Source organism: Patagioenas fasciata, chromosome 7, assembly GCF_037038585.1.
Source record: "Patagioenas fasciata isolate bPatFas1 chromosome 7, bPatFas1.hap1, whole genome shotgun sequence".
In the NCBI taxonomy this organism is placed as follows: Eukaryota; Metazoa; Chordata; class Aves; order Columbiformes; family Columbidae; genus Patagioenas; species Patagioenas fasciata.
The window spans coordinates 10,839,189-10,865,971 of NC_092526.1; the positions used below are offsets into that span (position 1 = coordinate 10,839,189).

Here is a 26,783-nt window from a genome sequence, read left to right on the forward strand (position 1 = left end):
TGAGATGTTGAGGATATCTCTTGGGAAATGTGGTAGGAAAGGAATGGGAGCTGTAGGCTTGGTGTTATGCCCCTCACGCTTGAGAGTGAGCGGACACAAGAGCATCCATTTCACAGCAGGGCTGGGTTTGGCTTTGATTTGCCCCACACAGCCCTGATGGTGTGTTATTGATTTCGGGGAGGTTTCTCTGCCCCTGCTGCCTCACCTGTATTGCATAGTTAAAGGATGCAGAAAAGTGTCAGATTTGCTTATTGGCAAGACTTTTGTTTCAGGGACTAACAAGACTTTCTGAAGGATCATAATTATTAGTGATATTACTTATTATCTTGGGAATTGGTAACACGGAGTCCTGCGTTTCATGTGTAAAGTTCCACAAGTATTTGAGCTGCTGCTCTATGCTCCCTGTGCCACCTCCCAAAGTATCAAAATACTTCACAGCTCTTCACCTGAGCTTTAACTCAATCCCATGATGGCACATTACTTACTTTTGTATTGGTCTCTCTGTCTTATCAATGTGGAAGCTTTTTTTTTCACACAAACTATTCCATAAAGAATGGATAAGTACATTGACATAGGCTGAAGGAGCCTAAAGATGCCCTGTGTGGATTATGCACCTTGGTGGTAGCTGCCTGTGGTTTCTGGGTCACTCGGGTCACCCCGTTTGCCAGGACTGGGATGCTTCCTTGTACAATTGAAGTGACATCGTGATTTGTTTGTGTTTTATGTTCCCAACTGACACTAGCTTGACTTGTTCCTTGAGTTTAAGCAAATCTGAAGCAACAAGGTGCCAAAAGTTTTGGGGAGTAGAATAGAGAATGGGTTGACAGAGGGATGCCTCAAAGGGTGGTCTTTTCCTGGGCTTCCATCTATGATTCTGCAGACATCAGAGTGGAGATTTCCAGTGTGCCTTATCACAAAACTGTGTGGGAAGGTGCAGAAAGGACCCGCATGTTGTGAGAAAAGCCCAGTAGCAGGGAAAAGCAAGTTCTGTGCCTGAGTAAAGCCGAGGACATTAACATGCTGGTACGGGCTCATGAGTGCCACCTTTTGGGTGGAAAGAGGCTTTCAGGAAGAGTTGGTGTTTGTCAGCTGTCGACTTCTGATTCTGGTGAGGGCAGAAATGGTGAGTGGGGGGCTGTGGACCAAATCCAGGTTTTGCTCAAGTTTGCAGCTGTCTGGATGTGCTGTATTGTCACTTGTCACCCCACTTTCAAAGCTCATATTCCACTTGGCTTGTGGAAATTAAGCGTCATTCTGAAATAGCTCAAGAGAAAAGGGCCCAGGAGCATCTCAGAGGGGAGAGGCTGCCCAGGATGGGTTTCTGTTCCTTGGGGAGGGAGAGCTCAGCTCAGGATGCCAGCAGCCTTGGCAAAGCCCGACCTGCTGCTCCATGGCATGTTCTCTTAGAGAACCAGGAGCACGAAGTTATGAAAGGGAATTTCAGAACAATGAAGGGAAATCCTTTGCCTCCCATACAGCCCAGCCTGGGAAATTCAGCACCGCAAGAACTTACAAGCTCAAATGCTGCTGCTGGCATTTAAACCAGAAAGGGTTAGCTTTGTAACCAATACAAGGTTTGAAATTATTTGTCAAAGACATGATTTCGGTGGGCATTAAGTTTGGGGCTATCTAATTCTCACCAGTCTCATCTGGAAAGAAACTTTTCAATCTTGCAGTGCAGCAAACAGCCAGCCAGGGTTTCATCCGCTTCAGCAGCTGTATTGGTGGCAAAGCAGAGACGTGATAACGGACTCGATCCATCGGTCTCTGGCTTTGTTTCCCCGTAGCTCAAACAGGAGCGCGGGAGCGTAACGGAGCCGATTTCCCGGTAGCTCCGTGCGGGCCCCGGGCAGGGCGGGACTCCCTTCCTGCAGCCGGCTGGGTTTGGCCCGTTCTCCCCCCTCGACCTCCGCCGCGCCTGGGGCCTGGAGCGCGGAGCAGGGGAGCGCTGCCCTGGAGAGCAAAGCGGCTTCGTGCGGCAGCTGGTGCCGCGGGGCGGGGAGTGGGGAGCGGGGCCGCTGCGCGGGGTGCGGGGTTTGCGCGCTGCCTGCGTTGAAGCGCGGTAGTGATAAGGCTGCGGCAAACAGAACATCTCCTCGGCGGCTTGCGGCTGGGGGTGGTGGGCAAAGCGGGGGAGGGTTGCTGCTCACCCGGCGCGGCTGGGAGATGCATCGGGAAAAATAAAGTAAAAGTAAAAATTAAAAAAAATATATAATAATAGTAACAATTATAATGATAGTGATGCTGCACGCAGCCGGGTGAGGGAGCGGGCGGCCCGACGGCTGCGCGGGGCGGGAGGGGGCGGCCGCTCGGGGCCGGGCCGGGCCGGGGGGGGCCGTGCGGAGCCGGGCCGTGCCGTGCCGAGCCGAGCCGCGGCTGGGTGATGTCAGGCTTGAGGAGGAGCCTCCGCCGCCTGCCCTTTTACTTTCGGGCGCCGGCACTTGGCCACAGGCTGCTGCCGCTGCTGGCCGCCCCCCCCCCACCCCCTTCACCCCCTCCACTATGGGCACTCCGCACTTTTAAAGCCGGGGCGGCCGCCCTCTGCGCCGCCCCGGCGCGGGGGGGGGCACGGTGAATTGATTAAAAATCGCTATTTACGTGGTTATTCATTGCCCCGCTCCGGGCATGTGAACAACCACCCCCCAAAACACCCCCCCCCCCCATCCACCCCCAGCGACATGCCGGCAGCCTGCACCCTGCTGCTGCTGCTACTGGGGCTGGGGCTGGTCCCACCGACCGGGTCGTTGCCCCTCGCTTCCCCCCGGCGCCTTTCTCCTCCTCCTCCGCCTCCTCCTCCGTCCCGAAGCCGTCTCGACCGCCCTTGCTCGACTCCCGCCGCGGGACTCGCCGGCAGCTCGGGTGAGTGGGGATGGGATTTGGACCTGGTAAACGATCGCGGGGTCCCACACCGCGCGGGTCCCCGCACACTCTCCACCGAGGGTCGCTGAGCATCCTGAGATCACCCAGAGCTGCATCTGTCCCCCCAAATCCCTTTTTAACCTTGCCCAGACCATCGTGGTAAAGGCAACACTTCAGTGGGTGAAGGTTTGGGATGGGAACCGTGGGTGTGAAACTGTGAACATGTCATAGCTGCGTGGACTTACTTGAAGGTGGAAACTTCATAGTGGAATTTAAGGAAAGCTCTAGTGGGTACCAGAGGCACGGCCGACACATGTCCACCCACTGAAATGTTTCCCAGGTGGGAAATTGGTGGCTCCTGTACGTGATCTTCAGGATCTGAGTCGCCTACTGTTTGTCTCTAGATGTGCCCTCATTTCACCTTGGGTGCTGACCCACATCCAGGTGTGGGGACAGATGCCATCAGCTCTCTATAAATACCCTCTCTCTCTCTGTCGCCTACAGACTGTCAGATTAGTCATGTATAAAGTCACATTTTTCTTTGCATGTCACATCTAGTGTCGCTATCAGGAGCAATGACTAGTTTGGTGCTTTACAAATGATGCTGAATTTGGTTTCAGCACAGGATAAAGCATATTTTTCCCAGAACAAGCGGGTCTCATTTCAAATATCACCCAGTAAACTGGTTCATTTACTTGCTGAAGAAGACACATAGCTCTAAGGATGACTAATTCTTGATGAGTTTGCAAAATGCTGGGTGTCTGCATGTGGTATAAAGAAATCCAATATGTCAAATTAGTCCTGTGGAGGTTTTAATTAGGTTTTAGGATTGATCATCTGCCTGAACTGAACTGTCAAATTTCATATTTTAATTCCTGATGTGAAGGCAATATCATGCTTTGCTACTTGGGGTTAAGTTTACTTTCATGGAGCTACATAATTTCAGGAAATGTGACAAAACTATATTTATAATATTTTAGTTTTCTTCACAAAAAACCATGCCTTTGTAAGATATATCCATGTTTAAAAAAATGTATTGTTGGGGATAACAACTCAGATGTATCCTGCAGGGGATTAGAAAACTCCTAACAGTGTTTGTGTGAGAACAGCCTGTTAACTGGGATACTACACCAGAATTAAGGAGATTTGGGTCTATTCCCAGGTCAGCCACTTCTTTGTGCCACTTCAAGTGTCAGTTTGCCCTCCAAACCAGGAGAGAATAACGCTGTCTTACCTGCTATCAACCTCACAAAGATAAAATCTGCAACTTTCCAGCAAAGTGCTCGCCTATTATTTGATGAGAGGTGCGCAAGTTCCTCGGTGGACAGAAAAAACTATTTCATTTCATCTCAGCTTTCAATCTGGCATCTTTTCCTGTGACCTTGATGACTCCTGAGAGTCAGTGGAGGAATGCATTTCCTTTGTTAAGAGTCTGAGAAGCTCAAACTCTCTGTCTGCAGGCTGGAAAAGCCATTTGTTTGGCTACTAGCGCCTGGCCGCCCAGCTCAGGATTTGCTCCATGCTGCCCGTGCTCGGCAGCCACAGGTGCTCATGAATCATGTCAACCCCATCCAGAAGGAATGGAGGACGCATCGTGAAGGAGTGATAAATAACCCGGCAGTAGCTCACTCCCCAGCAAACGGCATCATGAATTACGCAGGGTCCTGACAGCCGCGATTCACTTGCTGTTAGCTACAGCTCTATGCTTGTCAGTCAAGGGAATTGTTTGGTGTTACGGGAGTGGGCTGATGGGATCTCCTGAATCACTCTCAGGTTGAGCTATTGATGCTTGAGAAATCCCTGTTTGTCTCACTGCTGCTCCTGCCCTTCTGAGATGCAGGGGTGAGAGCATTTCTTGTGAATCTATCACCCCGGCGCTATGTGGAAATGAAGACTACGTCTCTGAAATGGGTCTGAGGTTAGGCGGCAAAAGCCCTTTCTCAGGCAGGGCTTAGCGAGCAGATGGCGAGGCAGTGGGTGTAGAAATGGGGCTTTTGAGTCTCTCACAAAGCGTGGGGCGAGGGATTGGGACGGGAGCCGGGCTGCCCTGCGGAGCCTCCTGCCTTGCCGGGCCTGCCTGCGCCTCCCTGCGCCTCCACACATCTGCCGCCCCTCCCGGCCAAACCCACCGGGGGCTTGTCTGGTGAAGAAATGAGGACAGATGGCTTTTGTGTGTTGTTTAAAGTACAGGCTGAACCCGGGGAGAGGAACATAGGAAAAAAAAAGTAGGTGAAGCAGGAAGAAAGCAAGCTGGTGAAAGTGAAGTTAAAGCATCACCAAACCTGTCTGTGCAATTCCTCCTGGCAGCTGTTTTATGTGGGCACCGGGCAAGCCAAAGGGCATCATCTGCTGCCAGCCAGCCTAGGTCAGATAGGGGTTTGGTTCCAACCTCTGTCCTGCTGATCTCCTTATTTCAGGTTTGCCATCTGTAAAATGGGAATAATTCCAGTGAGACCACAGGGACAGTGGAGGTGGCACTGTGCCCTCAACAAAGTCACTGTGGCTGGGGTCTCCTCGTGTTTCTGCAATGTCCTTTTCCCCTTTACTTCTGTTCATACCGATGCTCTGCCATGCTGCCTGGCACAGCACAGGGCCACTGGCAATGGACTTGCCCTGAGAAGTTGATCTGCTTTTCTGCCATCTGTGTCTGTCCTTCTATCCTTTCTCCCTCTCTCTCGTGCCAGCTGCCGCCTTTCTTTGCAGCTTTCCCAGTGGGGGACCTGGAAATAAGGTGTGAAATCACCCGAGAAGGAATCAGCTTAGCTTGCAGCAGCGATTTAGGCTTGCTGCTAGGAGGAACTTTCCCAACCCTCTTAGAGGGGCAGAACAGTCTGCATTTATTTATGGTTTTGTTGTTTTTTTTTTAACTTTCTATCTTTGAAACTTTCTGCGTGAGGAAGCAGCAAATTTGAGAGTGAGGGAAGAAGATGTTGAGGATACTTGTTTGCACTGATGTATGGTATTGCCTCCAAACCTGCCTCAAATGTCACTGTGTGTATTTCGTGGCTCCTGAGGGGCAGAATCCTGGCTCTCTGTGCAGTCACACTAATGCAAAGGTAGAATCAGAGGATCATTTGGGTTGGAGACGCTGCTGTTTAGCTTTGGTATGACTTCAGGTGACCGTGGGTGGTGCAGGAAGGATGCTTCCTCCCCCCGTGGTGTGGGGACAAGGAAGGATCCTGCGCCTCTGCATTGCTGTCAAAAGACCTGTAGGCTGCAGGGTTTTCCTGTCTTGGGCATCTTCGCTGCTCCTCTCTGTGAGCCGTCAGTGGATTTGGTTGGTGTGCTGCGAATGTGAAGTCCCTGGGATTGTATAGATTTAGTTTTTCTCCTTTGGGATACATAATTAAAAGCAAAAAAAGAAAAGAGAAAAAAAAAAGGTGTTTAGAGAAGGAGGGAGATAGGAGATTGGCTTCGCTGCCTGTTCCCCATCCTGAGCCCCTGAAGATAACGAGGGTCATGCACTGACCAGCTGGGTTCACATCAGTCTGTAAAAACACTTTGCATGATATTTAAGTGGTAAATGAGTATGGTCCAAGAGATAATTGTGTAATCTGGCTAGCAGGGAGCACATAGTGCTGTCTATTGATTTACACCTCTGTACGCACTGAATGTGAGTGTTAAGCTGTGACCAAGGCACAGCGGGTAAGGGGAGAGCTGTAGCTGAAGCCTGTTACTGGGCTCTCCGCACAGTTTAATTTCCCAGTAGCAAACTGCCAGAGCCAGCCCACACCTGTTTGTCAGGTGTTTACAGCTCACTCTGCTCCTGCAGCCATCACCACTTCAGAGGGATCATTAAATTTGCTTTCATTTTCTCTCATGGCTATGGGGCCGAGGGAGATGGGCAGTTGCTTCTGTGTCTGCAGGGGCTGATGCCAGCCTTGCTGGTGCAGGCGTTCCTTTCTCACGGAATATTATTTTCAGTATCAAGAGTTGCAGATATTGATGAGTTTAGAGGAGCATGGGGTTTCTGGGACAACTTACTTCCTTCACTTGCTGTCACAGATCCCAATTTTGGGGCTGGCAGCCAGAAATCCTCCGTGATGGAGCTCCCAAGCTGTTCTGTGTGCTGCCTCCGTCATCCCCATCCCATTCATCTACAGGGGACGTGTCACAGCAGCTGAGCGTTGTGCGGAGGCTGATGGCTCCATCTCCATCACATCTCTCACAGGTGACACAGGACGCTCACTTAGCAGAGGGATCGTGCTACCAGGCTAGAAGGGCAGCTGGTCTTGGTGTTGTTGTAGTGAAAAACTTGAATGGATGCTGCCATGGCTGGGACTGTGTCTGTGCAACCAAAATGTTGCTTCTTCAAACCTGCAGCATTTCAGGCAATCCTGGAAAAGGGATTTTGGGAGGTGTCTGGGCAACAGGAGCAGGGAATTGCTCTGTCGCGCTAGCTACCAAACCAGGCACTGAGCCCTCCCTTGGGTGAAAGCGGAGGTGACTGTATGTGCATGCTGGCTGCTTGTTTGGGTGCTGCCATGGCCAGGCTGGGTTCTGGAGCTGTGCACAGCTGAGTGGGAGCTGCTGCTACCCCACTTACTGTTCAGCAGTGGTAGGACTGACACGTGGTAGCATCAGTCTGGTTGTGATGGCTTTAATGAAGCATTCATCCCAGCTAATAAAGAAACCCCAGAATAAAGAACTATTTCAGTTAACAAGTTAATCAAGCCAATGAAACCTGTCGGCGTAGCAACAGTGTTTCAGGGCTGTGATGTAGAGACTGAGGCACCACCAAGATGCTGCAGGCTCCCCAGCGATGGTAGCTATGTGTTATTTCCAAAACATGGATAGTACAGTGCTGCATTTTGCAAGACAAAAATGCTGCTGTTGTGCCTGTGTCTGTGTTGTTGTGGAGAGACAGGAGGGGGCACATTGTGCTGCACCCCATCCGGCTGCCCCTGCCATGCATGGGGTGCTCAGGGCAGGGCTGCAACCTCCTAAATACACCCCGCAGAAGTGATCCAGAATTGGATGGATCACAGACAACCCGTGTGAACTCTCTGCATTCTGGCTTTGCTTCCCCATGTAGTTTGAAGGGAGTTTCTCAGGTGTGGGGGGTGAGGAGGGTCTGATGGGTCAGGGTGTCTCCACACAGATGAACAGCACTGCTCATGCCTGGGCTGATGTATTCAGACATGCACGGAGCTCCCCTGGGAACAGACATGGCCAGATCCTGGCACCTGCTGTGGTGTATTTTCTGCCGTTGCAATGCTGCAAAGAAGTTTGCGGGGCACTTTGACCAGCCAGAGGGTCAGAAGGTGTTCCAAGTGAATCAAAGGTTGGTAGTTTGTAATATAATATTCCCCTGATAATGTCCAATACAGAATCCATAGTCTGTAGCTTGTGAGCAAGCTCATCACGAGGCCTTAATACCCCAACCACAGGCCCTGTTATTTACATTTGATTGAAGATGTAGGTCATACGATATTTTTTTTCTCTTTCCTGATCAGCTAAGCATAAAAGGCAGAATCCAATTTTCAGTGGCAGCAGGCCTGATTACAAATTCAAATTTTTATTTCTCTGAGCTGTTTTGTGACATTTGCATTGTAATTTGCTGTTTCCGTAAATATTAGTGGATGTTTTTTTGCTGGGATTTTCACCCAGAGCAGATGCAAGAGGGCTATGAGCACAGGCTTGGTGAAGAAATGAAGTCTGTGGGGACCTGTCAGGAGAAAATGATTTTGTCACATCTGGCCACCCTTCTCTCTCACCCTTTTCCTCGTACGTACAGCTGATGCATGTACACCCATCACCAAATATTTTTTTAATGCCCAGGTGTTATACCGTAACATCCTGCTGCTTCAGCAAGGGGCACAGTTCGTTTACAGCTCTTTGATTATGCAGAGAGTTCGCATTCATCCTTTCAGGCTGAAATCATTCGCACCCGAAGACAAGGAGAGAACTTTCCCACCCAAAAGGGAAATGATGTTGCATTACTGAGTGGCCAGCCCAAGAAATAATATAATCTTAGAAAAATGCAGTTCCCTTGAGTAAAGGAAGCTCTGTAAACTTCAGCTCCTCCAAGCTGTTAGCATAGCTGTTGCCTGCGTTATAGTAACGCTGCTGTCAAACCCAGTCTTCTGAAATGCTGAGGAGAGAACAGAGGAAAAAGAGACTTAAGAACCAGTTCCTGCTTAAAATGAGGACCTCCTGTAGGATCTGAATACTGTAAGGTTTATAATGCAGAATTTTAGGACTTTGGGTCATGTCCCTTTGCTTTTCATCTGAGTTGGGTGGTGGGTGGGGTGATGGTTACCCCTGGTCTCAAAGAGCTTGGAGAAGGGGCATGCAGAGGCAGGGTGAGCAGAGAATGATCAGCTGGAAGAAGGTAAAATGATGCGAGGTTTCTACTCACTGGGGTGCTGAGGTCAAAAGTCTGTTTGTGTCAAACCAGGAGAGAAAGAGGCTCATTTTTAGAACCGCTGGTGTTTGGGCAGACCCATGCAATGGAGATAGATGTGATAAAGTCCCATCTACAGCTGCAGCTGTGGCTTGCTCTCCTCTGCTTGCCACAGGGTGGGTGGCACTAGCGTGTGACATAGTTTATTCTGGGTTCTGTGGGTGCTGAGTGTGTACAGGTCCCATGGCCACAGAGACCATCCTTGAGCTGGGTGCAGCAGCTTCTCAAGCTGGACACTCGAATCGTGGAATCACAGAACAGTGTGGGTTGGAAAAGACCTCCAAAGCTCATCCAGTCCAACCCCCTGCCATGAGCAGGGACATCTTCACCCAGATCAGGTTGCTCAGAGCCCCATCCAGCCTGGCTTGGGATGTGTCCAGGGATGGGGCATTGACCACCTCTCTGGGCAACCTGGGCCAGTGTTTTACCACACTCATTCTAAAAAATTCCTTCCTCATGTCTAACCTGATTCTGCTGTCCTTTAGTTTTAAAACCATTACCCGTTGTGCTGGTGTAACATGCCCTGCTAAAAAGCCAGTCCCCATCCTTCTTGTAAGCCCCTTTTAAGTATGGAAAGGCTGCAATAAGTTCTCTGCGGAGTCTTCTGCTTCTCCAGGCTGAATAACCCCAACTCTCTCAACCAGTCCACTCACTGGAGTCTTCTTGAGCAAAGTGCCTGTCTTCATGGAACCTGTAGGAACTTGCTGTCCTGGAGGTCTCTGCCTTCTAGGCTAATTTGTTTCAATGTGCTGGGGTGGGGATAGATAGGAGGACAAGACTATGCAATTTCAGGAGCTTCATCTCTTCAGAAGCCCATATAAAATGCATGAGATAAAAAAATGTCTTTTCAAAAGTGCCTGAAATGTGAAAAATCAGACTGTTTTCTATAAGCAGGGCACTTACAGGGATTATTGTACATGCTGTTGCTGCTCCTGTGCTGCTGCCCCAGTCCCTGCCATGGCTTTGGATGAGGGTGTTCCCTGTTGCCTGTCCTCTGCGTGGGCAGGGCTCTTGAGGGGGGCTGTATCTGCTTCTGCATCTGCTGTGCCCTTGACTTGGAGTCATTTGATAAATAGTTTTGCAGTTGGTTACTTAAGCATCTCACGAGCTGCAGTCAGCATCTCAGCTGTGGGTGAGGAAACGCTGCTGCCAAAAGTCAGGATCTGTGCTGAGAGCCTCCTCAAATTTGGCTGCCTTTCCTTAAAACCCCAACTCCTGGAGTTGTCGTTACAGGAGAATCGCTCAGAGGGGGAGAAAAAGAGCTTTTAGCTGTTGAGGTGGTAGATAAAAACTCCCTGAAAACGTGAGCTGCAAATCCAGGAGACATACAAGAAGTCCAGGTTGGCTGTATTTAAAAATACCAGTAGTTCAGAGCTGATCTCCAGAGGCTTTTGAGTCCAGACAGAGGGGTGGTATCAGACACCATTGCTTGACAGGGCTCTGCCTGTGTGTCTTCAGGAGAAGTACAAACAAGGCTCAGCTGTTTTAACCGTCCTGCTCTGCTAGGAAAACAGAGGGTGTGTAAAGAGGTGCTGGGCAATACAGCAGGAAAATTGGGTGCAAACCCAGTGGTTTTCTGTCTAGCTCTCCAAATACCTTGTGCAAGCGCCTTGACCTTGACAGATCAACTCCCTGCTGAGAGAAGCAAACTCCATCTGCCTTTTCATTCTTTGTGAGGATGTGAGGTCTAGGAGGACTTTTAAAACTGTGTTTGCAGAGTCCTGACTATGGTCTGTCCAGTTTAAGCTGTTTGAGGGTGACTGTGTCACTCACAATGTGACCAGGTCCTTCTCTTTGCCTTTCTGCATGCACACCCGGTCTTGGGGTCCTAGGTCAGCGCTTGCAAAAAGTCCTCTGAAAACGCCATGACCTTTGTGGTTCTTTTGCCAAAGCAAGCAGGGAGATGTTTGAGGGACCTTTCGCACAGAGGTTAGATAGCAACGAGGATCTTGCAGCTGAAGTTTGGGAGAAACTGCCCTTTTCTTTTTAACCCTGAGCTAATTTAGCTCTGGGGTGAAATTGGCTGGGAAAGGAGTGAAGAGGAATGTTAAGTGATCTGATAGAAAGGCATGCAAACTGTGCATAAAGAGTTAACTCGGCAGGGTTAATGGTTGTTCCAGGGGTGCAGCCCAGGCTGCATCTCCCAGAGGACATCGTGTTGCGCACACATATTCAGGGCATTTTTCTCAGCATTTTTCAGCATGCTGTGATGGCAGAAGTTTTGAAGGCTGTTACAGGAATCAGACTGACCTCTTGCCTCTGAAATCAAGTGGACATCGTTGTCATTTCTGCTACCAGAACCACCCTCAGATTCCCTCAGGGATCTCCAGACCATGGAATAAACCCCATGCAGGAGTTTTGGACTGATGGGCAGGCTCATTTGAGTAGCAAAGGAGGGTTCTTTTTTATCCTGAAGAGCAGACTAAAAAGCACTTCTGTGTCTGGAGTGACAAGAGGAATTTGGATCTATAGAGCACAATTACCCACATCACCGGTTGTTAGGACACTGGCGTTAACACCCTTCCTCTTGTGGAAAATCTCTTAAGCCCCGAGGACCAGCGTGAAACATCATGCTCTGTTGAACTTTGCTGAAACGGGGATGAATCACACTAAGTTGAAGATTTGGCTTCAATATATTATCAGAAAGATACCTTCTGTGATAGCCGAGCAGGAGGGTACTGCTGCCCACCCAGGGTGGCAAGATCTGTTTTGGGGGGAGAACAACACTTTTTGGACTATGCGTATATTGGGGGGATTTAGGTTTGAGTTTGGATATTTGAGGGCTTTTTCATTTGGTTTTGGTTTTGAGTGTTCTGTAAAAGCAAAAGGCCGGTCCGAAAGGGGTCTCAAGACATCTCCCAAGGGATTTCAAGATGTCTCCCCTTGCAGGATCATCTCAGAAGATGTTTATCTAACACATTTAAAAAAATTTGCTCCAAAGGAGGGTTTCACTGCATCTCTGAATAGCTGGCCTGCTACATCTGAGCCCTTATAGGTAAGAAAGCACTTTGTTATCAGGGAAACTGTAGCAGCTGGTAGTTAAACCTTCTGCAAAGAAAGATATCCCATACAAGTGGTAGCCAGGTTTGACCCTGGATAACTTGTAAGATCTTAAGAACTGACAAGGTAATTTAGCAATCTGGGGAGGTAACACAAAAGGTAACCCTGTGTATTGAACTAATTTCTACCCCTGTGATGAGAAAGAATTTCCAGGCGTGGAAAGATCAGCACACCAACTGCGCATGATTTGCTTTCCTTGTCAATCGGAATCAAGGACCCTGATTGTGGAGCATAATACTGCTCTTGTAATTCAGCTGTTATCATTGTGCTGGAGCTGGGCATAATTGTATCTGTGTCTGGAGGGACAAGGAGAAGGCTTTCAGTAGCTGGTGCTCACAAAGGCATCTTTGGTAAACTCCATACCCCTGGTACAAGCTTGGAAGAGCTCAAATGAAAATACCCCTGAGTAGCTTTAGGCATTTGAACAGTCATCATTGTTTGATTCGGATTCAGTTACAGGACTAACATCTAAATGTTAATTCTTTTTAGGACATTATCAGCTCTTTTAGTGAATACAGAATGGGGCTGCAGTATTAGACTGGCAGCCAACTCTGCAGATAAAAGCCCTTTGAAAGGATGTTTCTTAGGAGGGAAACTTGATCAGAGAGTGCAGAATAATTGTGAAGATGGTCTTTTCTGAGGGGCATGAAACAAATACGATGTGTGAGGAAATCCAAATGAGGACCAGGAGGCTTCTGACCTAGGCAATGGGAGTATGAGCAATTTTGTGGCCTCCAGGAACTGTGCATACTGTGCAGACAGATATCCCCATAATCCTGTCCTGCAAATTGCTGGTATGTCTGAAGATTGTCTGGTGCTGGGTAAGGTGTGTCACATGCTGAGTTAAGACGAGCGTGCCAAGGTGGTTGGTGTGAAGTGGCTCTGTGCTGAGTCAGTGTGTGGTAAGATGGGGTTTGGGTGCAGATTTCTGTCTTCTTGTTATCCTCTGCACTGCTTTTCTCAGCACGTGGTGCCTGTATGCACCAAGGCTGTGACCTGACCCTGACTCCTCACTGACAGCTGGGAGGGTGACAGCCCAATCCTGCCCTTCTCCATCACCCATTTCCACTGCTGGCCACAGTGCTCGGCCATGGGGCTGCCAGTTGCAGAGCAGGGACACAGCCAAAAGAAGGCGTCTTGTTTACAGCCTCCCCAAAACGTGTGCAGAAAGGCACTGGAATTGGTAAACCCCTTCCCCCAACCGGGTTCTCAGAAAGGAAACGTGTGACTGCAGAGGCAGCGAGAGAGCGGTGGGGGCAGCAGGAGGGACGTCGGCTCCAGCCATCCTGGGTCATGCTGCTCCTTCACGGTGGCAATGGTGACCGGCCAGCGGGTGCCAGTGGGGAAGGACCTGGCTCATCCCCTGGAAGAAGGAGGTCCCGCACCATCCTGAGCGCTGCCACCACCACTTCCGGCAGCAGATCAGCACGGTGTCATCTAGGAAATGCGATTTAGATCATCATCCTTTCGCAGCAGATGGGGGGAAGGGAAGTGGGGGCCCTTATCTCGTCTGATGATTAATTTCTGTTTAAGCTGCTTTATTTTTGCCTGTTTGCCTTTTTCTCCATCACCTCTCAAGTCACACCATCCCTTGCTGGAAGAGCAGGAGCCATGAGAGGATCCATGATTCGCACTGCCGTGACACCATGCCCTGCACCCCACCTTCATCTGGGAGACAAGACCTGGGTATAAGGCTGGGACTGCTATCATTTTTCCCCTGGGGTGAGGCTGTGTTTTGCTAGGCCACATGGAGGGAAGAATCCAGTGAGTCTTGTATCTGTGTGTCACCAAAACGCACCCACCCCTTGGTGGCCTTGTGATCCTCCTGCATCTGAGAGGACCCTTCATCCCCACCACATCCTTGAGAAGTTGCTTACTTTCCAGGTTGGTCATCATGCCTAATGTGGCTGCTGGCCAAAAGAGCTCTTTGGTGTGTGCTTAGCGTTAAGCATGGAGAATAGTTCACTGAGGAGCTTTTCTTAAGTGGTCAAGACACCTGGACCAATGCCCACCCCACAGCGATGGGCAGCATCGCTCTGCTCCTGGGAGCCCATGGCAGGCTCTGGATGCTCCCAGCATGGCCTTTTGCCATGCCAGTGCCCCTTTTCCTACTCCCTCCTCCATCTTCGCAGTATTTATTGTCCCCTCTGGGCTGTGGGAAGCAGCTCCTAGGCTCACACCAATTTGGAGCACAGACCTGTGGTTTTGTTTCCAGTGTCTGACATGAAAATACCACCTCTTTTTCTGCTTTGTCTGCAAAGCCCTTGGCTCCTGGGGCAGACAGCTCCTGCTGCACATGCACTTCGCACCGCTGCGCGTTACTTCTTGATGCGCACTGAGGTTTTGTGCAGAATATGTGCTTTGGCCTGTAGTTTGGGTGGTTTTAAACACATTCCCAGATAATCACAAATACCAATTGTTGGGTGTTTTTCCCCTGCAATAACCGTTTAAGTCAAATACAAGTCACTGATCTTGTATTGGGAGTAAATAAGCTACACAGAATGTCTTTGGTTATACATGAGGTCAGACAGAATGAGCTAATGCTCCCTTCTGGCTTTGAAATTAAACTTCTTCAGAAAGCAAGATTTCATCCTGCAGCTTCTGAGCTGCCTGTGCCTTTCCTTACGGAGGAGCCCGAGCCCTGGGGCTGCACAGCGCTCTGCACCTCGTGAGGCTGCTCATCCCCTTATCACCCAAATACAGTCCTGCTTGGAGGTAGTTTTCTTATATTACCCAGTTTAAATGAGCATGGGTACTGGGGATGTCTGATGGTGCGAGAAGGCTATACGATGATGGACTGTGATGCCCTAGTTAACGTGCAAAGGGTAATTAACCTCTCCATAGCAGTGACAGGCTAGCTTCCCTGGAAATACTGTTCTAGCAAGCCCTGTGTGAGATTTTTACCAATTGCAAACCTTGGAGACAGATTTTCTGGAGTTATTCATGTGAGAGCTCTGGAGAAAGGTCCATGTTAGAAATTAATCTGTGCTTACAAAAGCCAACAGCGGCATCATCCTGCTCTCTCCAGCCCAGTTTCTTTCCACTTAACCAGTACTGTACACACTACCATGGCTTTTTCCTTCCCAACCCCCCCTTTTTTTTTGCAGCCAGGATGTTTTTTCTTGCCTTTTTATTGTTCCAGTGACCTAGCAACTCTACTTTGGTGGAGCCCTGCCAGGAGACTTCCTCCCTGAGCCGTCTGACAGTCTCCAGCAGTGCTGCCCTCGGATGGGAGCACCAGTTAAAACCACACCAGACTGGGTCCCTGCATGGTTTTTGCTCTGCCCTTGCAAGCACCGATGTGGTTACCGCTGCCTTCCCACCGAGTAAAGCTTCCAGGGGACTTCAAAAACCCTGGAAAGAGGAAGGAGATGTGTTGCGTCGGTGATAGTTTCTGTAACCTTTCTGCAGGATGTTACTGAAAAGCCTGGAGGGTTTTTAGAAGTGAATTAGGTGGTGCTGGGATTTGGGCTCTGCGGTGCGGGCAGGGTGGCTGGAGACATTTCAGCATCGCAGGGTGGTGGGAGAGGGGACAGAGACAAGGTGCAAGTGCTCAGAGAGTTGTGACATTTGGGAGGTTATTTTTTTGGCTTATTTTTATCAATGTTTGCTGAAAATGGTGAGAAAGAAATCCCTTTGGTAAGTGTTCCTGGGGCCTGTCAGCGGGTGCTGGGGCAGAGCTGCCTTCCCACCCCTGGGGCAGCAGGGGCTTTTCCTGCATTAACACTGGACAGTACACATTTGAGGTAGGAAATAGATGAGCTGACAAGCAAGTGAACACAGCTATTTTGGGCTTTTTGCTCAGGAAAGGCATCAGGGACATGGGTCCCAGGGCCTCTCTGGGGCTGAAGGCTCAGACGCCTCTAAACTGGCTGTAAGGATGGATCGCTTGGGATTTTACTAGTGTCTCTGCATGATTATGGGATTTTTGAGGTGGGGAAGGTATGGGTAGTCATGAAACAGCTGACTCCTGTTGGAAGTGAACTTGTATTTGAAAGTGTTTTCCAAAGACTCAACAATAGAACAAGACTTTTTTTTTTTTATTATTTCAGTTGCCAAAAGGTATTTGAAAAAAAAAAAAAAGCTCATGAGAAGAGGTTTAGGGGACTGCTCTGGGCTGGTGGTTTTCAGGCAGTGTAGGTCTGTACGATCCCAGGGAATTGTGCATTGAACCCAAACTGCAAGAGAGATGAATAAGAAGCTCGATGTTCCGTAGGCTTGGGCTGGTGATCTGGGAGCCCGCACCTCCACTGGGAAGTGTTTAGGACACCAGAATTAAGAGGCTGGAAACCACTGGATAAGCAGGACAATATCCTGTCCTCCACCATGCAGGTTTTAGCCCTGATTGCAGGTGGGCCATCTGCATGCACCCACTATTTTTGGACATGACAGCAGCTTTCTGTGTGCTCTCTATTTTGGAGTACCTGTTTCTCTGCTTTAGGGTACTGCTCTTAAGAGCAATAATTGGATCCTTTTTCTTTTTTTTTTTTTTTTTTTTCCTATGGCATCTCCAAGCATCAGGCCCTGGGATCACGAACACACCACAAGTAAGAAAGGGTAGGAAGCAAAAATCGCCTTTAGCATCCTCCATGGTTTTACAGGTCCCGGAGCGGAGGTGTTGTGGAGGCGCAGTCTGGTTTTGTCTCATAAAGCAGCACTGCAAGCAAAGTGCCATGGCCTGGCATAGGAGGGGCTGAGGATGATGCTGATGTCCCCAGCCCTGTGGGCATCTCTCACCCATAGCAGCCGGATGGGCATTAACCACCTGGACCTTGGCACTTGATGCTTGCAGGGGCTGCTGCTGGCATTGAACCCCCATCACCTTTCTCCAGCTGACATATTAAAGCTCCAGTCACCTTTGGTGGCTGCGTAAATCTTTCGTATTATGGTTAAAATGATTTGATGTGCTGTGAATTGCTGTCCTGCTCTGCCCGGGACCCGAGGGGGAGAAAATGAGGAGCAGGACCACAGCAAGGCTCTGCCAGAGGATGTGTATTAGGGCACCCCATCCAAACTCAGCCCCACAGCAGAGTGGGAAGTGCTGGCAGGGCTTTCCTGCACCTCTTCTCTTCCACACCCACCCTCTCTCACCACCTTTCTTCATCCAGCCTGCATAATTCTGTTTATTAATATCGAAAGAATTAGCAAAGAGGGTTGACCACATGTGGTTAAAAACCTCTCGCGTTCTTCCTGTGCTTAGTGCACTCGAGGGACCTTCCCCAAGCAATATTATCAGCATGTTTACACTGAACTGACCCATCTCTAATATGATTTTTTTTCTAAGCTCCATTTCACACCCCCCCCCCATCCTCCCCCCACCTCGAACTGCTTCTTTCAGGGCAAGAACAAGGAAGGAAATTGAAAATCCCAGAGAGCCCTGGACAGTCCAGATTTAGGGCTGTAGCTTTTGTTCACACAAACTCACTTGGCTCCGAACCGGCCTCCACCCATGATCCCGACATCCGCAGCAGCCGTTCAAAACACGGCGCAGAGCCCGGCCCCGGCGGGGACCGGCAGCCACCCGTGTCACCCGCCACAGGGCCACCAGCCCCGCTTGGCTCCCCACTTCTCCTCCCTCACAGCCTGCCTTTCTTCCTAACCTTTACCTACAGCGGGGAAGGAGTTTTCTAAGTTGCGATGAGTTTTTTTTCCCTCTGCGAGCCTCGGATGATGTTAAGATTATGCAATGTTAACAGATGTGGGCTTTATAATTATAGCTGCCTGTCCTCGGGAGGAGCCTGCTTTAGCTTCACGCGTGCTCAGCTCAGCATGAGATGCTCCCAAGGTGGCCGCAGCTTTGGCAAAACAGCCACTGCATGGGCGGCCGTACTGGGAACGGTCCCCAGGGAATCGCCACCCTCCCAAGCAACTGCTCTTGACTTTCCTTGTGTGCAAACACAGATTAAAATTGCGTTCCGTGGTTGAGGGAATATTTTTCTGCCCTTTGAAGAGAAAAAAAATGCTTTCTGCAGGAAAGTGGCGGGGCTGGGATGGCTTACGGTGTACTTTGGCTGGCTGCGATGGTCCTGCCAAATGTTGTCTGTAGGGATCCTGCTCCCCCGGTATTGGCAACATACACCCCTCCTCACTCCCTGCCCTAAAATGTCTGTGAGAGATCATGGCCACTGCCGAAAATTTACAGTATTGTGCTTTTGGTGTTGTGTTGTTCCATGGTTGAGCCTTGAGCATCCCCCTGACATTGTCCTGGCAGCAGCCACCTCCTGGCCTGTGCAGCACCCGGGGATGGAGACAGAAAATCCGTGATGCAAAGGGAATTTCTCAGGAGCCTCACAAGGTAGACATTCAGCTGGGCTGCCAGAGGCAACCCCAAAGCCTTGAGAAATCAGCTGAAACTTGATCTGTTTGTCCTGGCTGTGCTATAACTCAGCTCCCAGCAAGCCATGGACTTGTTATGCTTACGAAGAAAAAGTGACTCCAAGCCTCGACCTGTCTGGTGAGCATCACTGCTAGTTCTAACTGGGAAGGAAAACACTGGTCTGGTGGGTGGCTGGAGGGTTTTGTGCTGGAAGTCAAATAATACCCATGGCAGCTGTGGTTGTGTAGAAGCTAGAATGTGGAAAACAGCTGGCAGCTTAGGATGTGATGACATTGTCAGTGACAAATCAGTACCTGAGCTAAAGGGCCACTCTGCTTTAAGCCTTTAATGTATCAGAGAAGGCCATATGGTCCTGTGTGTATTTTTTTGGAAGAAGTTTGCATCTGGTCCATCGACTTCAGCAGAGGGCCATCCTTGAAGGCTAATTTCTGCAGGCAAGTTGAAGAGGAGACTGGAGTTGTCTTGCACTTCTGGCAGGCTTGATGGCTCTGTGATCAGCTGACACTACGTGTCTACTTTGTTGAGCAGACTGATTGTTTTGAATTTCCTTAATACATGCTGCAGGTTGGGTTTTCCAGCATGGCTCATGCTCTGTGCCCACCAAACTGGAGAGCAAGCCCGTGCTGGCATGTGGTTTTCCTCCCTGCACTGGGGCCTGGCATACCTTGCAGGGCAGAGTTAAAAATGCCAGTTGACTCTGAAAAACACGTGTGAATAATACCTTTGTATTCAGCCCATCCACTCCCTGGCTGCACTCAAAGCCAGGTTTGCTGGCGCCCATGATAAGGGAAAGAGTTTTGCTTCATTTTAATCCCAGCAGCTCTGCAGAGCCAAAAGAGGAGAGAGAAAACTCCGGGGTGGATTTGCAGGGTGAACAACAACCAGACAAGCAACCAGCAGCATTATACTTTCAAACCAGTTGCTGTTCAATCAAGGGTCATAGCTTAAGGTACTGCTTGCTCCTATTTCCAGGGTTATTTTTAAGAAGTGCCAATTAAATGCCTGCTGTAATGCCCCACTATATATTTTAGCGTGCCTGGCTGGAATGCTTGTTGACAAATGACTTGGCAACCTGAGAAAGCAAATTTCCCTCTGTCTATTCTCATCCCCTAAGGGTTTCTTTAACAACTGCTGCTTCTCCTTTATTCTGTGCAGCCAAGCTGGCTGCTGAGGCATGGTAAGCATGGGTTGCACAGCTGAAAGCTTTTAGTGAGAGGGGAGTGGAGGGAAATTCACTGTGCCGCCCTCCAGCAGCACACCCAAATTTTTCAGCATCAGGGCTGCTATAAATGGACTTGTGGGCTACAATTACAGGCTGGGCACGGGCTTGCAAATGAGCATAGTGAGAATCCCCTGAGACTTTGCACCCCTTAATCCAAGGGGCAATAATGAGCAGCTTGTTACGTGAGACAGGAGTTGGCTCATGGGACAGGGCATGATCCAAATGGCAGCAAAGATGCTTGGAGGGATGGACATCGCTGTCATTAAAGGCATTCAAGGGAGCTCTGCTCCATGGCAGCTCTTGTCTCCTTGGGCCTCACGGTGCTCAGACTCCCAGGATGAAATGCAGATTGTCCTACCTACATAACTCTCTTTTCTTGGTGAGTTCCTGCTGAAGCTATTGCAGAAGGAGAGAGGAGACCGCTCCTGAAATTGCCACCTCTGGTGTGGCAGGTACAGCGCCCCAAAAGGAGACACCAAGCAGGGAAAGCGGGTGTTCTTTGGGGCTTTCTCTGAGGCACAGCCTTTAGCCACTGCCTGTGTTTCATCTACAACCCAGTTTTGAGATGCCATGGGTGTGCCAGGGAGTAGAGCAATGTGGGCAGGAGGTGTACCATAGCCCGGTGGATCTTCGAGCTGCAAAATGAGGCGGGTTCCCCTCCCTCTATTTGACTTTTCTCGATTTTCTGAAGGGCTTCCAGCCCAGCAATTGTGTTTTGGTTATAAGGAAGATGGGCAAAATGGGGATCTTGCCATTTCAGATGACACAGCCATGATTTGAACTTGCTTTGACTTGCAATGGACTGGCGGTGCCTGTAATGTAGGGCAGGGACAGTCGCTGCTGGTTTTCACATGACTGATGTGCAGGGAAGTCCTTGTGCAGCCCTGGCTGGTACCAGAGCCTGGAAACCCTGATTCCCCCAACAAATCTCACTGGAACCACTCATGGGAGCTGTCACTAGATGCTCTGCTCCAGGTGGTATGGGGCTGGGTGGCAGACCTAAGGCTGAAGCTACAGCTACTGCACTGATCCTGCTTCTGCTACAGGTGATCAGCATTAATGATTGAGCTGAGAAGCTGCCTGTCAAGTAATGTCTTCAGTCCTTGCTTAGGGCCTAATTTGAAAACACATTTATAGTGTACTGAAAAGCATGTGATGCCTGTTGACGTCCTTGGGAGAATTTACTTTTCAGTCCATGAGATACTGCAGGTGGTAGAAATGCAGGAGAAACTTGTGGAAAGAGGGGATGAGATTGGTTGGTGGGGAGCAAGCAGAGGGAAGAGCTAGCTAAGCTAAAGGGTAATGCTGGCTTGAGAACTAATATTTATTCCATAAAAGTGTTTATTCATTTTCTAATAAAATGAGAAAATTATTCTGAGTGATGGGAGGGCTGGGAGTTCTGTGCAGCCTTCCAACAGGAGCAGGAGAGCAGACCCAAATGCTTTTAGGATGAAGTAGGGACTCTGGCAGTGTTTAGTTCACAGAAAATAGACCTGTAGATGCACAAACTTCTCCATCTAGTTTCTCATTTTCTGGTAGACATTAGCATCAGGTACACCAAAATGTGCATTGTCTTAGGATGCTGCAGCACCTGGATGGCCAGTGTGATCCACACCATACATCGATCTCTTCTGTTCTGGTGCCCTGTGGTGGCTGGATGGGTCATGTCAACTCTCTTGTTTGCCCTCCAGTTCTCAGGCAGCCTCACGCTGTTTCGCTGGAGGCAGTGGGATTCGAGGCCAGTGTCCAGCAAGCACTGGACAAGTGGAGGGAGGGGAAGAGCTATGGGGCCGTCCCTGCCCCCATCACGCCCTTGGGATGGGGCACATGGGCTGTGCTGGGCTCCAGCTGGCCGTCAGCTCTGGACACCTCCACACTCCTCCATGGACTCCACAACGAACATATCTCCATCAGTTATTTGTTAAAGGATTTTTTTTTCTTCTTTAAAGATTTGTTTCTCCTGACACACACACACAAAATCATGGGGATGCTGAGTTGAATTAATCTTGCTCACAAAGGTGAGTTTTGGCATTTGGCCCCAAAGACCAAGAATTTCCACTGGTGTGAATCCAAAAATAAATTTCATGTCTGTATTTTGATTATGCAAAATTTTCTCTAGTGTAAATGAGATCAGAGCTTGGCCTCGGCGTTACTGCAATGAACTGAGCCTGCATGTCCGGCACTGATGGGGTTTTAATTTTTTTTCTTGTATTTCCTTTCAGTCATCAAAAGCAGCCATCAGGCGAGAAGTTTGCACATGGAGATGGGGACTTCCGGGACTCTCGTGGACAGTGTGGAGCTGGTGACGATGCTGGGCCGGAGCGGGGAGCGAGCATCACTGCCTGCCAGGCGTGGTGCAGTGCTGTCAGAGAGTGGGGTAATGAGACACATTGGTCACCCCCCCAGTGATGGGGATGTCACCCCACCAGGAGCAGGACCCCCAGACAGCACTTCTGCTGGGACAGCGACCCTGCTGCCCACCCACAGCCATCCTCCCGGTGAGTTTTATCAACACGGGAGTCTCCATTTGCCATACCCATCCCGTGGACCGAGTGTACCTGATGGTCAGGAAGTATTCTCGCCCTGCTGCTAGAAATTCAGATTTTTAGAGGAAATCCAATCTCAGGAAAGCTGGGTTTTTTTTTGGTTTTGTTTTGTTTTTTTAACTCTACAATAAAGGTGATTCTTGGGAGCTGCCCCTGTTGTTATTCATGACTCAGCAGCATCCCAGGGAGTCCTTCTCCATCCACAGAGCTCGAAGGCTGTGGGCAGAGCAGAGACCCCCAGGATCCCCAGGACTCCCCAGGGAGACCTGAACCCCATCACGAACCCAACAAATACCCAAGTTAATAATATCTGACCAGCTGCCTAGTGATTTGTAGCTGAGGTCCTCACGTGAAAATCCTGCAAGTGAACACTTAACCTTTGGGCTTGTTCATAATCTTCACCACATTTTGTGGGACTGTGTTCATGAGTAAACCAATGTACTGTTTTTAAGCATGCATGAAATTAAAGTCTGTTTCCCACACCAGCGGGACAAGGCTGTGCTGATTGCCCTTTCCCCACTTCGTTTTTTTTTCTTAATATTCCTGGATGAAATAAGTGTCTTGCTGAGATATGACCACAGAGATTTTCCTTAATTTTTTAATTCCTCTTTTTTTTCTTACTTAGGGACTAACATGTGGAGCTGGCATGCCCAGGCTGCCAACTGCTGGCTGGCATGGCATAAGCTCCTTTCTGCCTTCTGCATTTTTAATGTTTGTTTGGTTTTTTTTTAAATCTGTGTTTCTTTTGTCATGCACAAATGAAGACAGATTTTGAAATATTGATATTTTTTGATGATGGAAAAGCTCTGTTCCCAGCAGTCCCTCTTGCAGTACTCTCTGTGTTAAATAGAAGGAACACAAGGGATGCAGCTGTGACCCTACCTATTGCATATCATAGGGCTGGGTACCACTGTGGGTGATGCTGCTGCCACCCCAGATGAGAAAAAAATTAACTTGTCCAGTGGTAACATGACCCTCTCTACATTGTTTTACAGCCACTGGAAGCCATCACCATGCTGCAGGCAGCTGGGAGAGAGGCAAGAGGGCTCTGGCTTCTCCCAGCACCCCTCTAGATGCTGAGGGGACACCATGGGTTTTGACAACCATCAGCACCAATTCGGCTGAGAGGATGCTGGACAGGCACCGAGGGACCTGGGATGTGGCAGGGTTCAGCAATGCAACGAGGATGGTGCTGCTGCCTCCATCCATGGAGACTCGTTCCCCAGGTGAGCCATCCCAGTTCAGCCTAGGAACAAGGTGGATGCTGTTTGCTGGAGAAACTGGGCACTGGTTAAGCCTGGCTTTCCTGCATCACTAGAGCTTCTTGAGCTGGATCCAGCTCTCATTCCTCACTGATATGCTCAGGGCAGTTTTCTGTTTTGCTTCATGCACGAGGGTGGAGAGGAGGATCCATGTGGCTTCTTCTGGCCTTGAAAATTAGGAATGACTCAGTGCAGCTCCCAAAACCAAAGTGACTGTAGGCAGAGTACAGGCAAGGGGACTATGGGCGGAGGGGGAGGATGCTGGGTGGGCGGCTCAGCCCATCTCGAGCTCTCATTCACTTTCCCCCATTGCCTTGCAGGCACTGGTGGCCATTCTCAACCAGAGAGAGGATGGACAGGCACGGAGTCACCCGGCAACCCAACCACGGGCACCGCAGTCCCTTCCCGCAGCCCCTCGGGGAGTGGCAGGGGGACACTGTGGCCTCTCCCCAGCACCCTCCTCCCTGGCTCTCCAGGACAGCCCCAGTCATCCCCCCAAGCTTCCAGTACCCAGACCCGTGCAAAACACATGGCACTACACCCCAGGGATGTCACGGGGGACCCCACAAGCTCTTTACTCACAGCATCACCTGCCACGGACAACACTTTCAGAGGTGAGCTTTGCTGGCTCATGGGTTTGTTTTAGGGCTTTAAAAAGTCTTTATATAGCTTTTACTTTCTTGAAAGAAAACAAGGAAGATGCTGTGTTTTGTACGCTCTCTGTATTTGTTACAAATATGCATGGTTAGTTGAAATGCCCTGCTGAAAGCAGCATAAAGCAATGGGAAAAATAATTTAAAAAAAACCCCCACATCAATATTTTCCATTAAAAAAACTTTAAAAGGTTAAAATGTTTGGACCTTATCACCATGTTTCTACAGAGTGGGAAACCCTCACTCATGGCCACATCGGGTGGGTTTGCTTTCAACTACACAGGGTGAGATGTCTGCGCTTCAGTAACCTGTTTGGGTCAACAAACCTGAGATCCTTGGGCTCCATGTCTTCCTCTCACTTACTTTGCAAGCAGCTATTTCTGGAGCTCTCAAAACCAGAGACTTTGCCCCACTCCACATGAACTTATTGAAAACCTCTAAGTTGCTGAGTCCTTATCTGGTGCCCAGGGCTTTGCAGGAGCAAACACATCTCCAGAGTTCTCACACTGACGTGTGACATTCCCTTTGCCACAGATGCTGGGAGCAGCAGTGGGGCTGCAGAAAACCTGAGCTTCGGTATCCGAAGGGCAACATTGAGCTCCGCAGCTCAGCCCCTGGTGTCGATGCCCTCCTCGATGGCCCCAGCATGGAGACATTTCCCTGGGCCCTCCACAGAGCACCAACTTGGCCATTCTCGCCCAGCCGAGGAAAGCACTGGCACAGATGAGCTCGGTTAGTCTATGATATGTTGTTTTACCCTATTCTGTGCTTCCTTAAGCATTTTTCCCCATGTCCCATTAAGCCCTGGGATGTGTAGTGAGCTGCAGGCTCATGTGGGAATGTGGCCATGCTGAGGTTTCTCCCCTTTGCTGTTTGATGCTGTGTTCAAACTCCAAAAAATTACTAAGAGAGCCTTGGCTGAATTCCACTACTCTTAGAGGAAGGTGGGATTTAAAGTCAAGTCCCTTCAGTCTTTGTCCCTTGGGGTTTCCTCCGGCCGAGCTGCCCCAGCTCTCACAAAGCTGTGCTGTCCTGGCAGCGAGCCCCGGGTTCTGTGCAAGATCTTCCTGCGGCAAGAGGATTCAAGCCTTTCCAAAAGAGCACTTTGTCCAGATTGAAAACTTCCTATGCTTAATATCCGTATGTGCACTGTAAGCCTCTGGGAAGAAAATGGTTCCATCTGTTTATAATTTCATATGTATAAATTCAGGGTTTTTTTTGTTGTGCCGTAGCCATTGGAAGCAGCTACCAATCGTCCAACATCTTGGCCATGGAGAGGGGAGTTTCGGATTTCCCCACCACCAGCACCTCTGTTTCCACAACAGCCACCAAGGGTGGAGGGAGGACGTTGAGGTCTCTGCCAGCCAGTACCAAACTGGCCAGTTCAGCAGAGATTTCCACTGCTGGTATTGAAATTACCAGCAATTCTGACCAGACCTCGTCCCCTGGGGTGTCTTTGGGAGCCCAGAGTGGTGGTGGCAGAGGTGCCACAGAACTGTTGCTCACGGACTTGCTGTCTACTTCGGAAAGCGCTTCCACGAGTGAGTTTTGATAGCTAGCTGTATAACTCAGAACATTATTTAAAAACTCTTTTTATAAACAAAATACATCCTTCTTATTTTAAAGAAAAGAGAAATAATATTGTATTTGGCAGATTCTGTACATTTAAAAACATTTCATAGAAATGAAAGTATGGATAAATATTATTCTTGTTGGAAGAGGGGGATAGATTTTCCTTGAAAACTTCCAGTTGAATTTTGCAAGCAATAACTTGAGGAGTGCCTATATAGAGACTATTTTTCCCCTGTCTTAGTGATTTCCCAGTATTAAATATTTCCGTATTGAATATTCATGTATACATTGTCTAAATCTACTGATAAGGGGTTGAAACCTACCCAGCTGTTTTCATTTATGTGTATGCAGTTCTACATTTCTGTTCTCCTTTGTTTAGCCTCTAGCAGCAATCATGAACCCAAGAGCATCTCAGCTGCAGAAGAGGTGACACTGAACTCAGATTCCCCCGGTGCTGACGTGCCCAGCATGGCAACGGGGGTACCAGGGTCCCCTGCAAACAACAGCACAGCCGTGGTGACACGGGGCTCTGCCACCAGCACCAACCCCACCAGCTCTTTTGAGGAGACCTTCTCCTCCTTGGGGACCAAGACTCACCATCATACCAGCTCACGGGAAGCCACCGACCTCCCAGCGCCTCCCGAGAAGCCTTTGCTCACAAGCTCCCTCTCTGCCTCCGAAAGTACTTTCAGAGGTAAATTTGTTAGTCTGAAAGTTGGCTGCTTTGTGGCTGGATGGGATTTCGCATCCCCATGCTGTTTTTCTTCAGATATGGCCATCAGTCGCTATTGGCTATGTGGATGTTTTTGTTACTGGCTGCATGGGGCTGGCAGCGGGGCTGGGGGGAAGGGTGGGAGCGGATCTCA

General features: G+C 49.5%; 1 protein-coding gene across 4 annotated transcripts in view; it reads left to right on the forward strand.

Moving 5' to 3' along the window:
* Positions 1-2,403: 2,403 nt before the first annotated feature.
* Positions 2,404-26,783, forward strand: part of HEG1 (heart development protein with EGF like domains 1) — a 54,112-nt gene continuing 29,732 nt past the window's right edge. The window contains exons 1-8 of one of the 4 annotated variants that reach the window (XM_071810801.1): positions 2,797-2,859; positions 4,022-4,163; positions 22,107-22,382; positions 23,426-23,656; positions 24,013-24,306; positions 24,880-25,077; positions 25,578-25,886; positions 26,297-26,611. In XM_071810801.1, coding sequence (XP_071666902.1) covers positions 4,157-4,163; positions 22,107-22,382; positions 23,426-23,656; positions 24,013-24,306; positions 24,880-25,077; positions 25,578-25,886; positions 26,297-26,611 — 1,630 coding nt within the window. In that variant the 5' untranslated portion in view covers positions 2,797-2,859; positions 4,022-4,156. Of the gene's footprint in view, positions 2,860-4,021; positions 4,164-22,106; positions 22,383-23,425; positions 23,657-24,012; positions 24,307-24,879; positions 25,078-25,577; positions 25,887-26,296; positions 26,612-26,783 lie in introns of all 4 variants that reach the window. The other 3 variants (XM_071810802.1, XM_065841537.2, XM_065841536.2) reach the window with 3 other exon arrangements.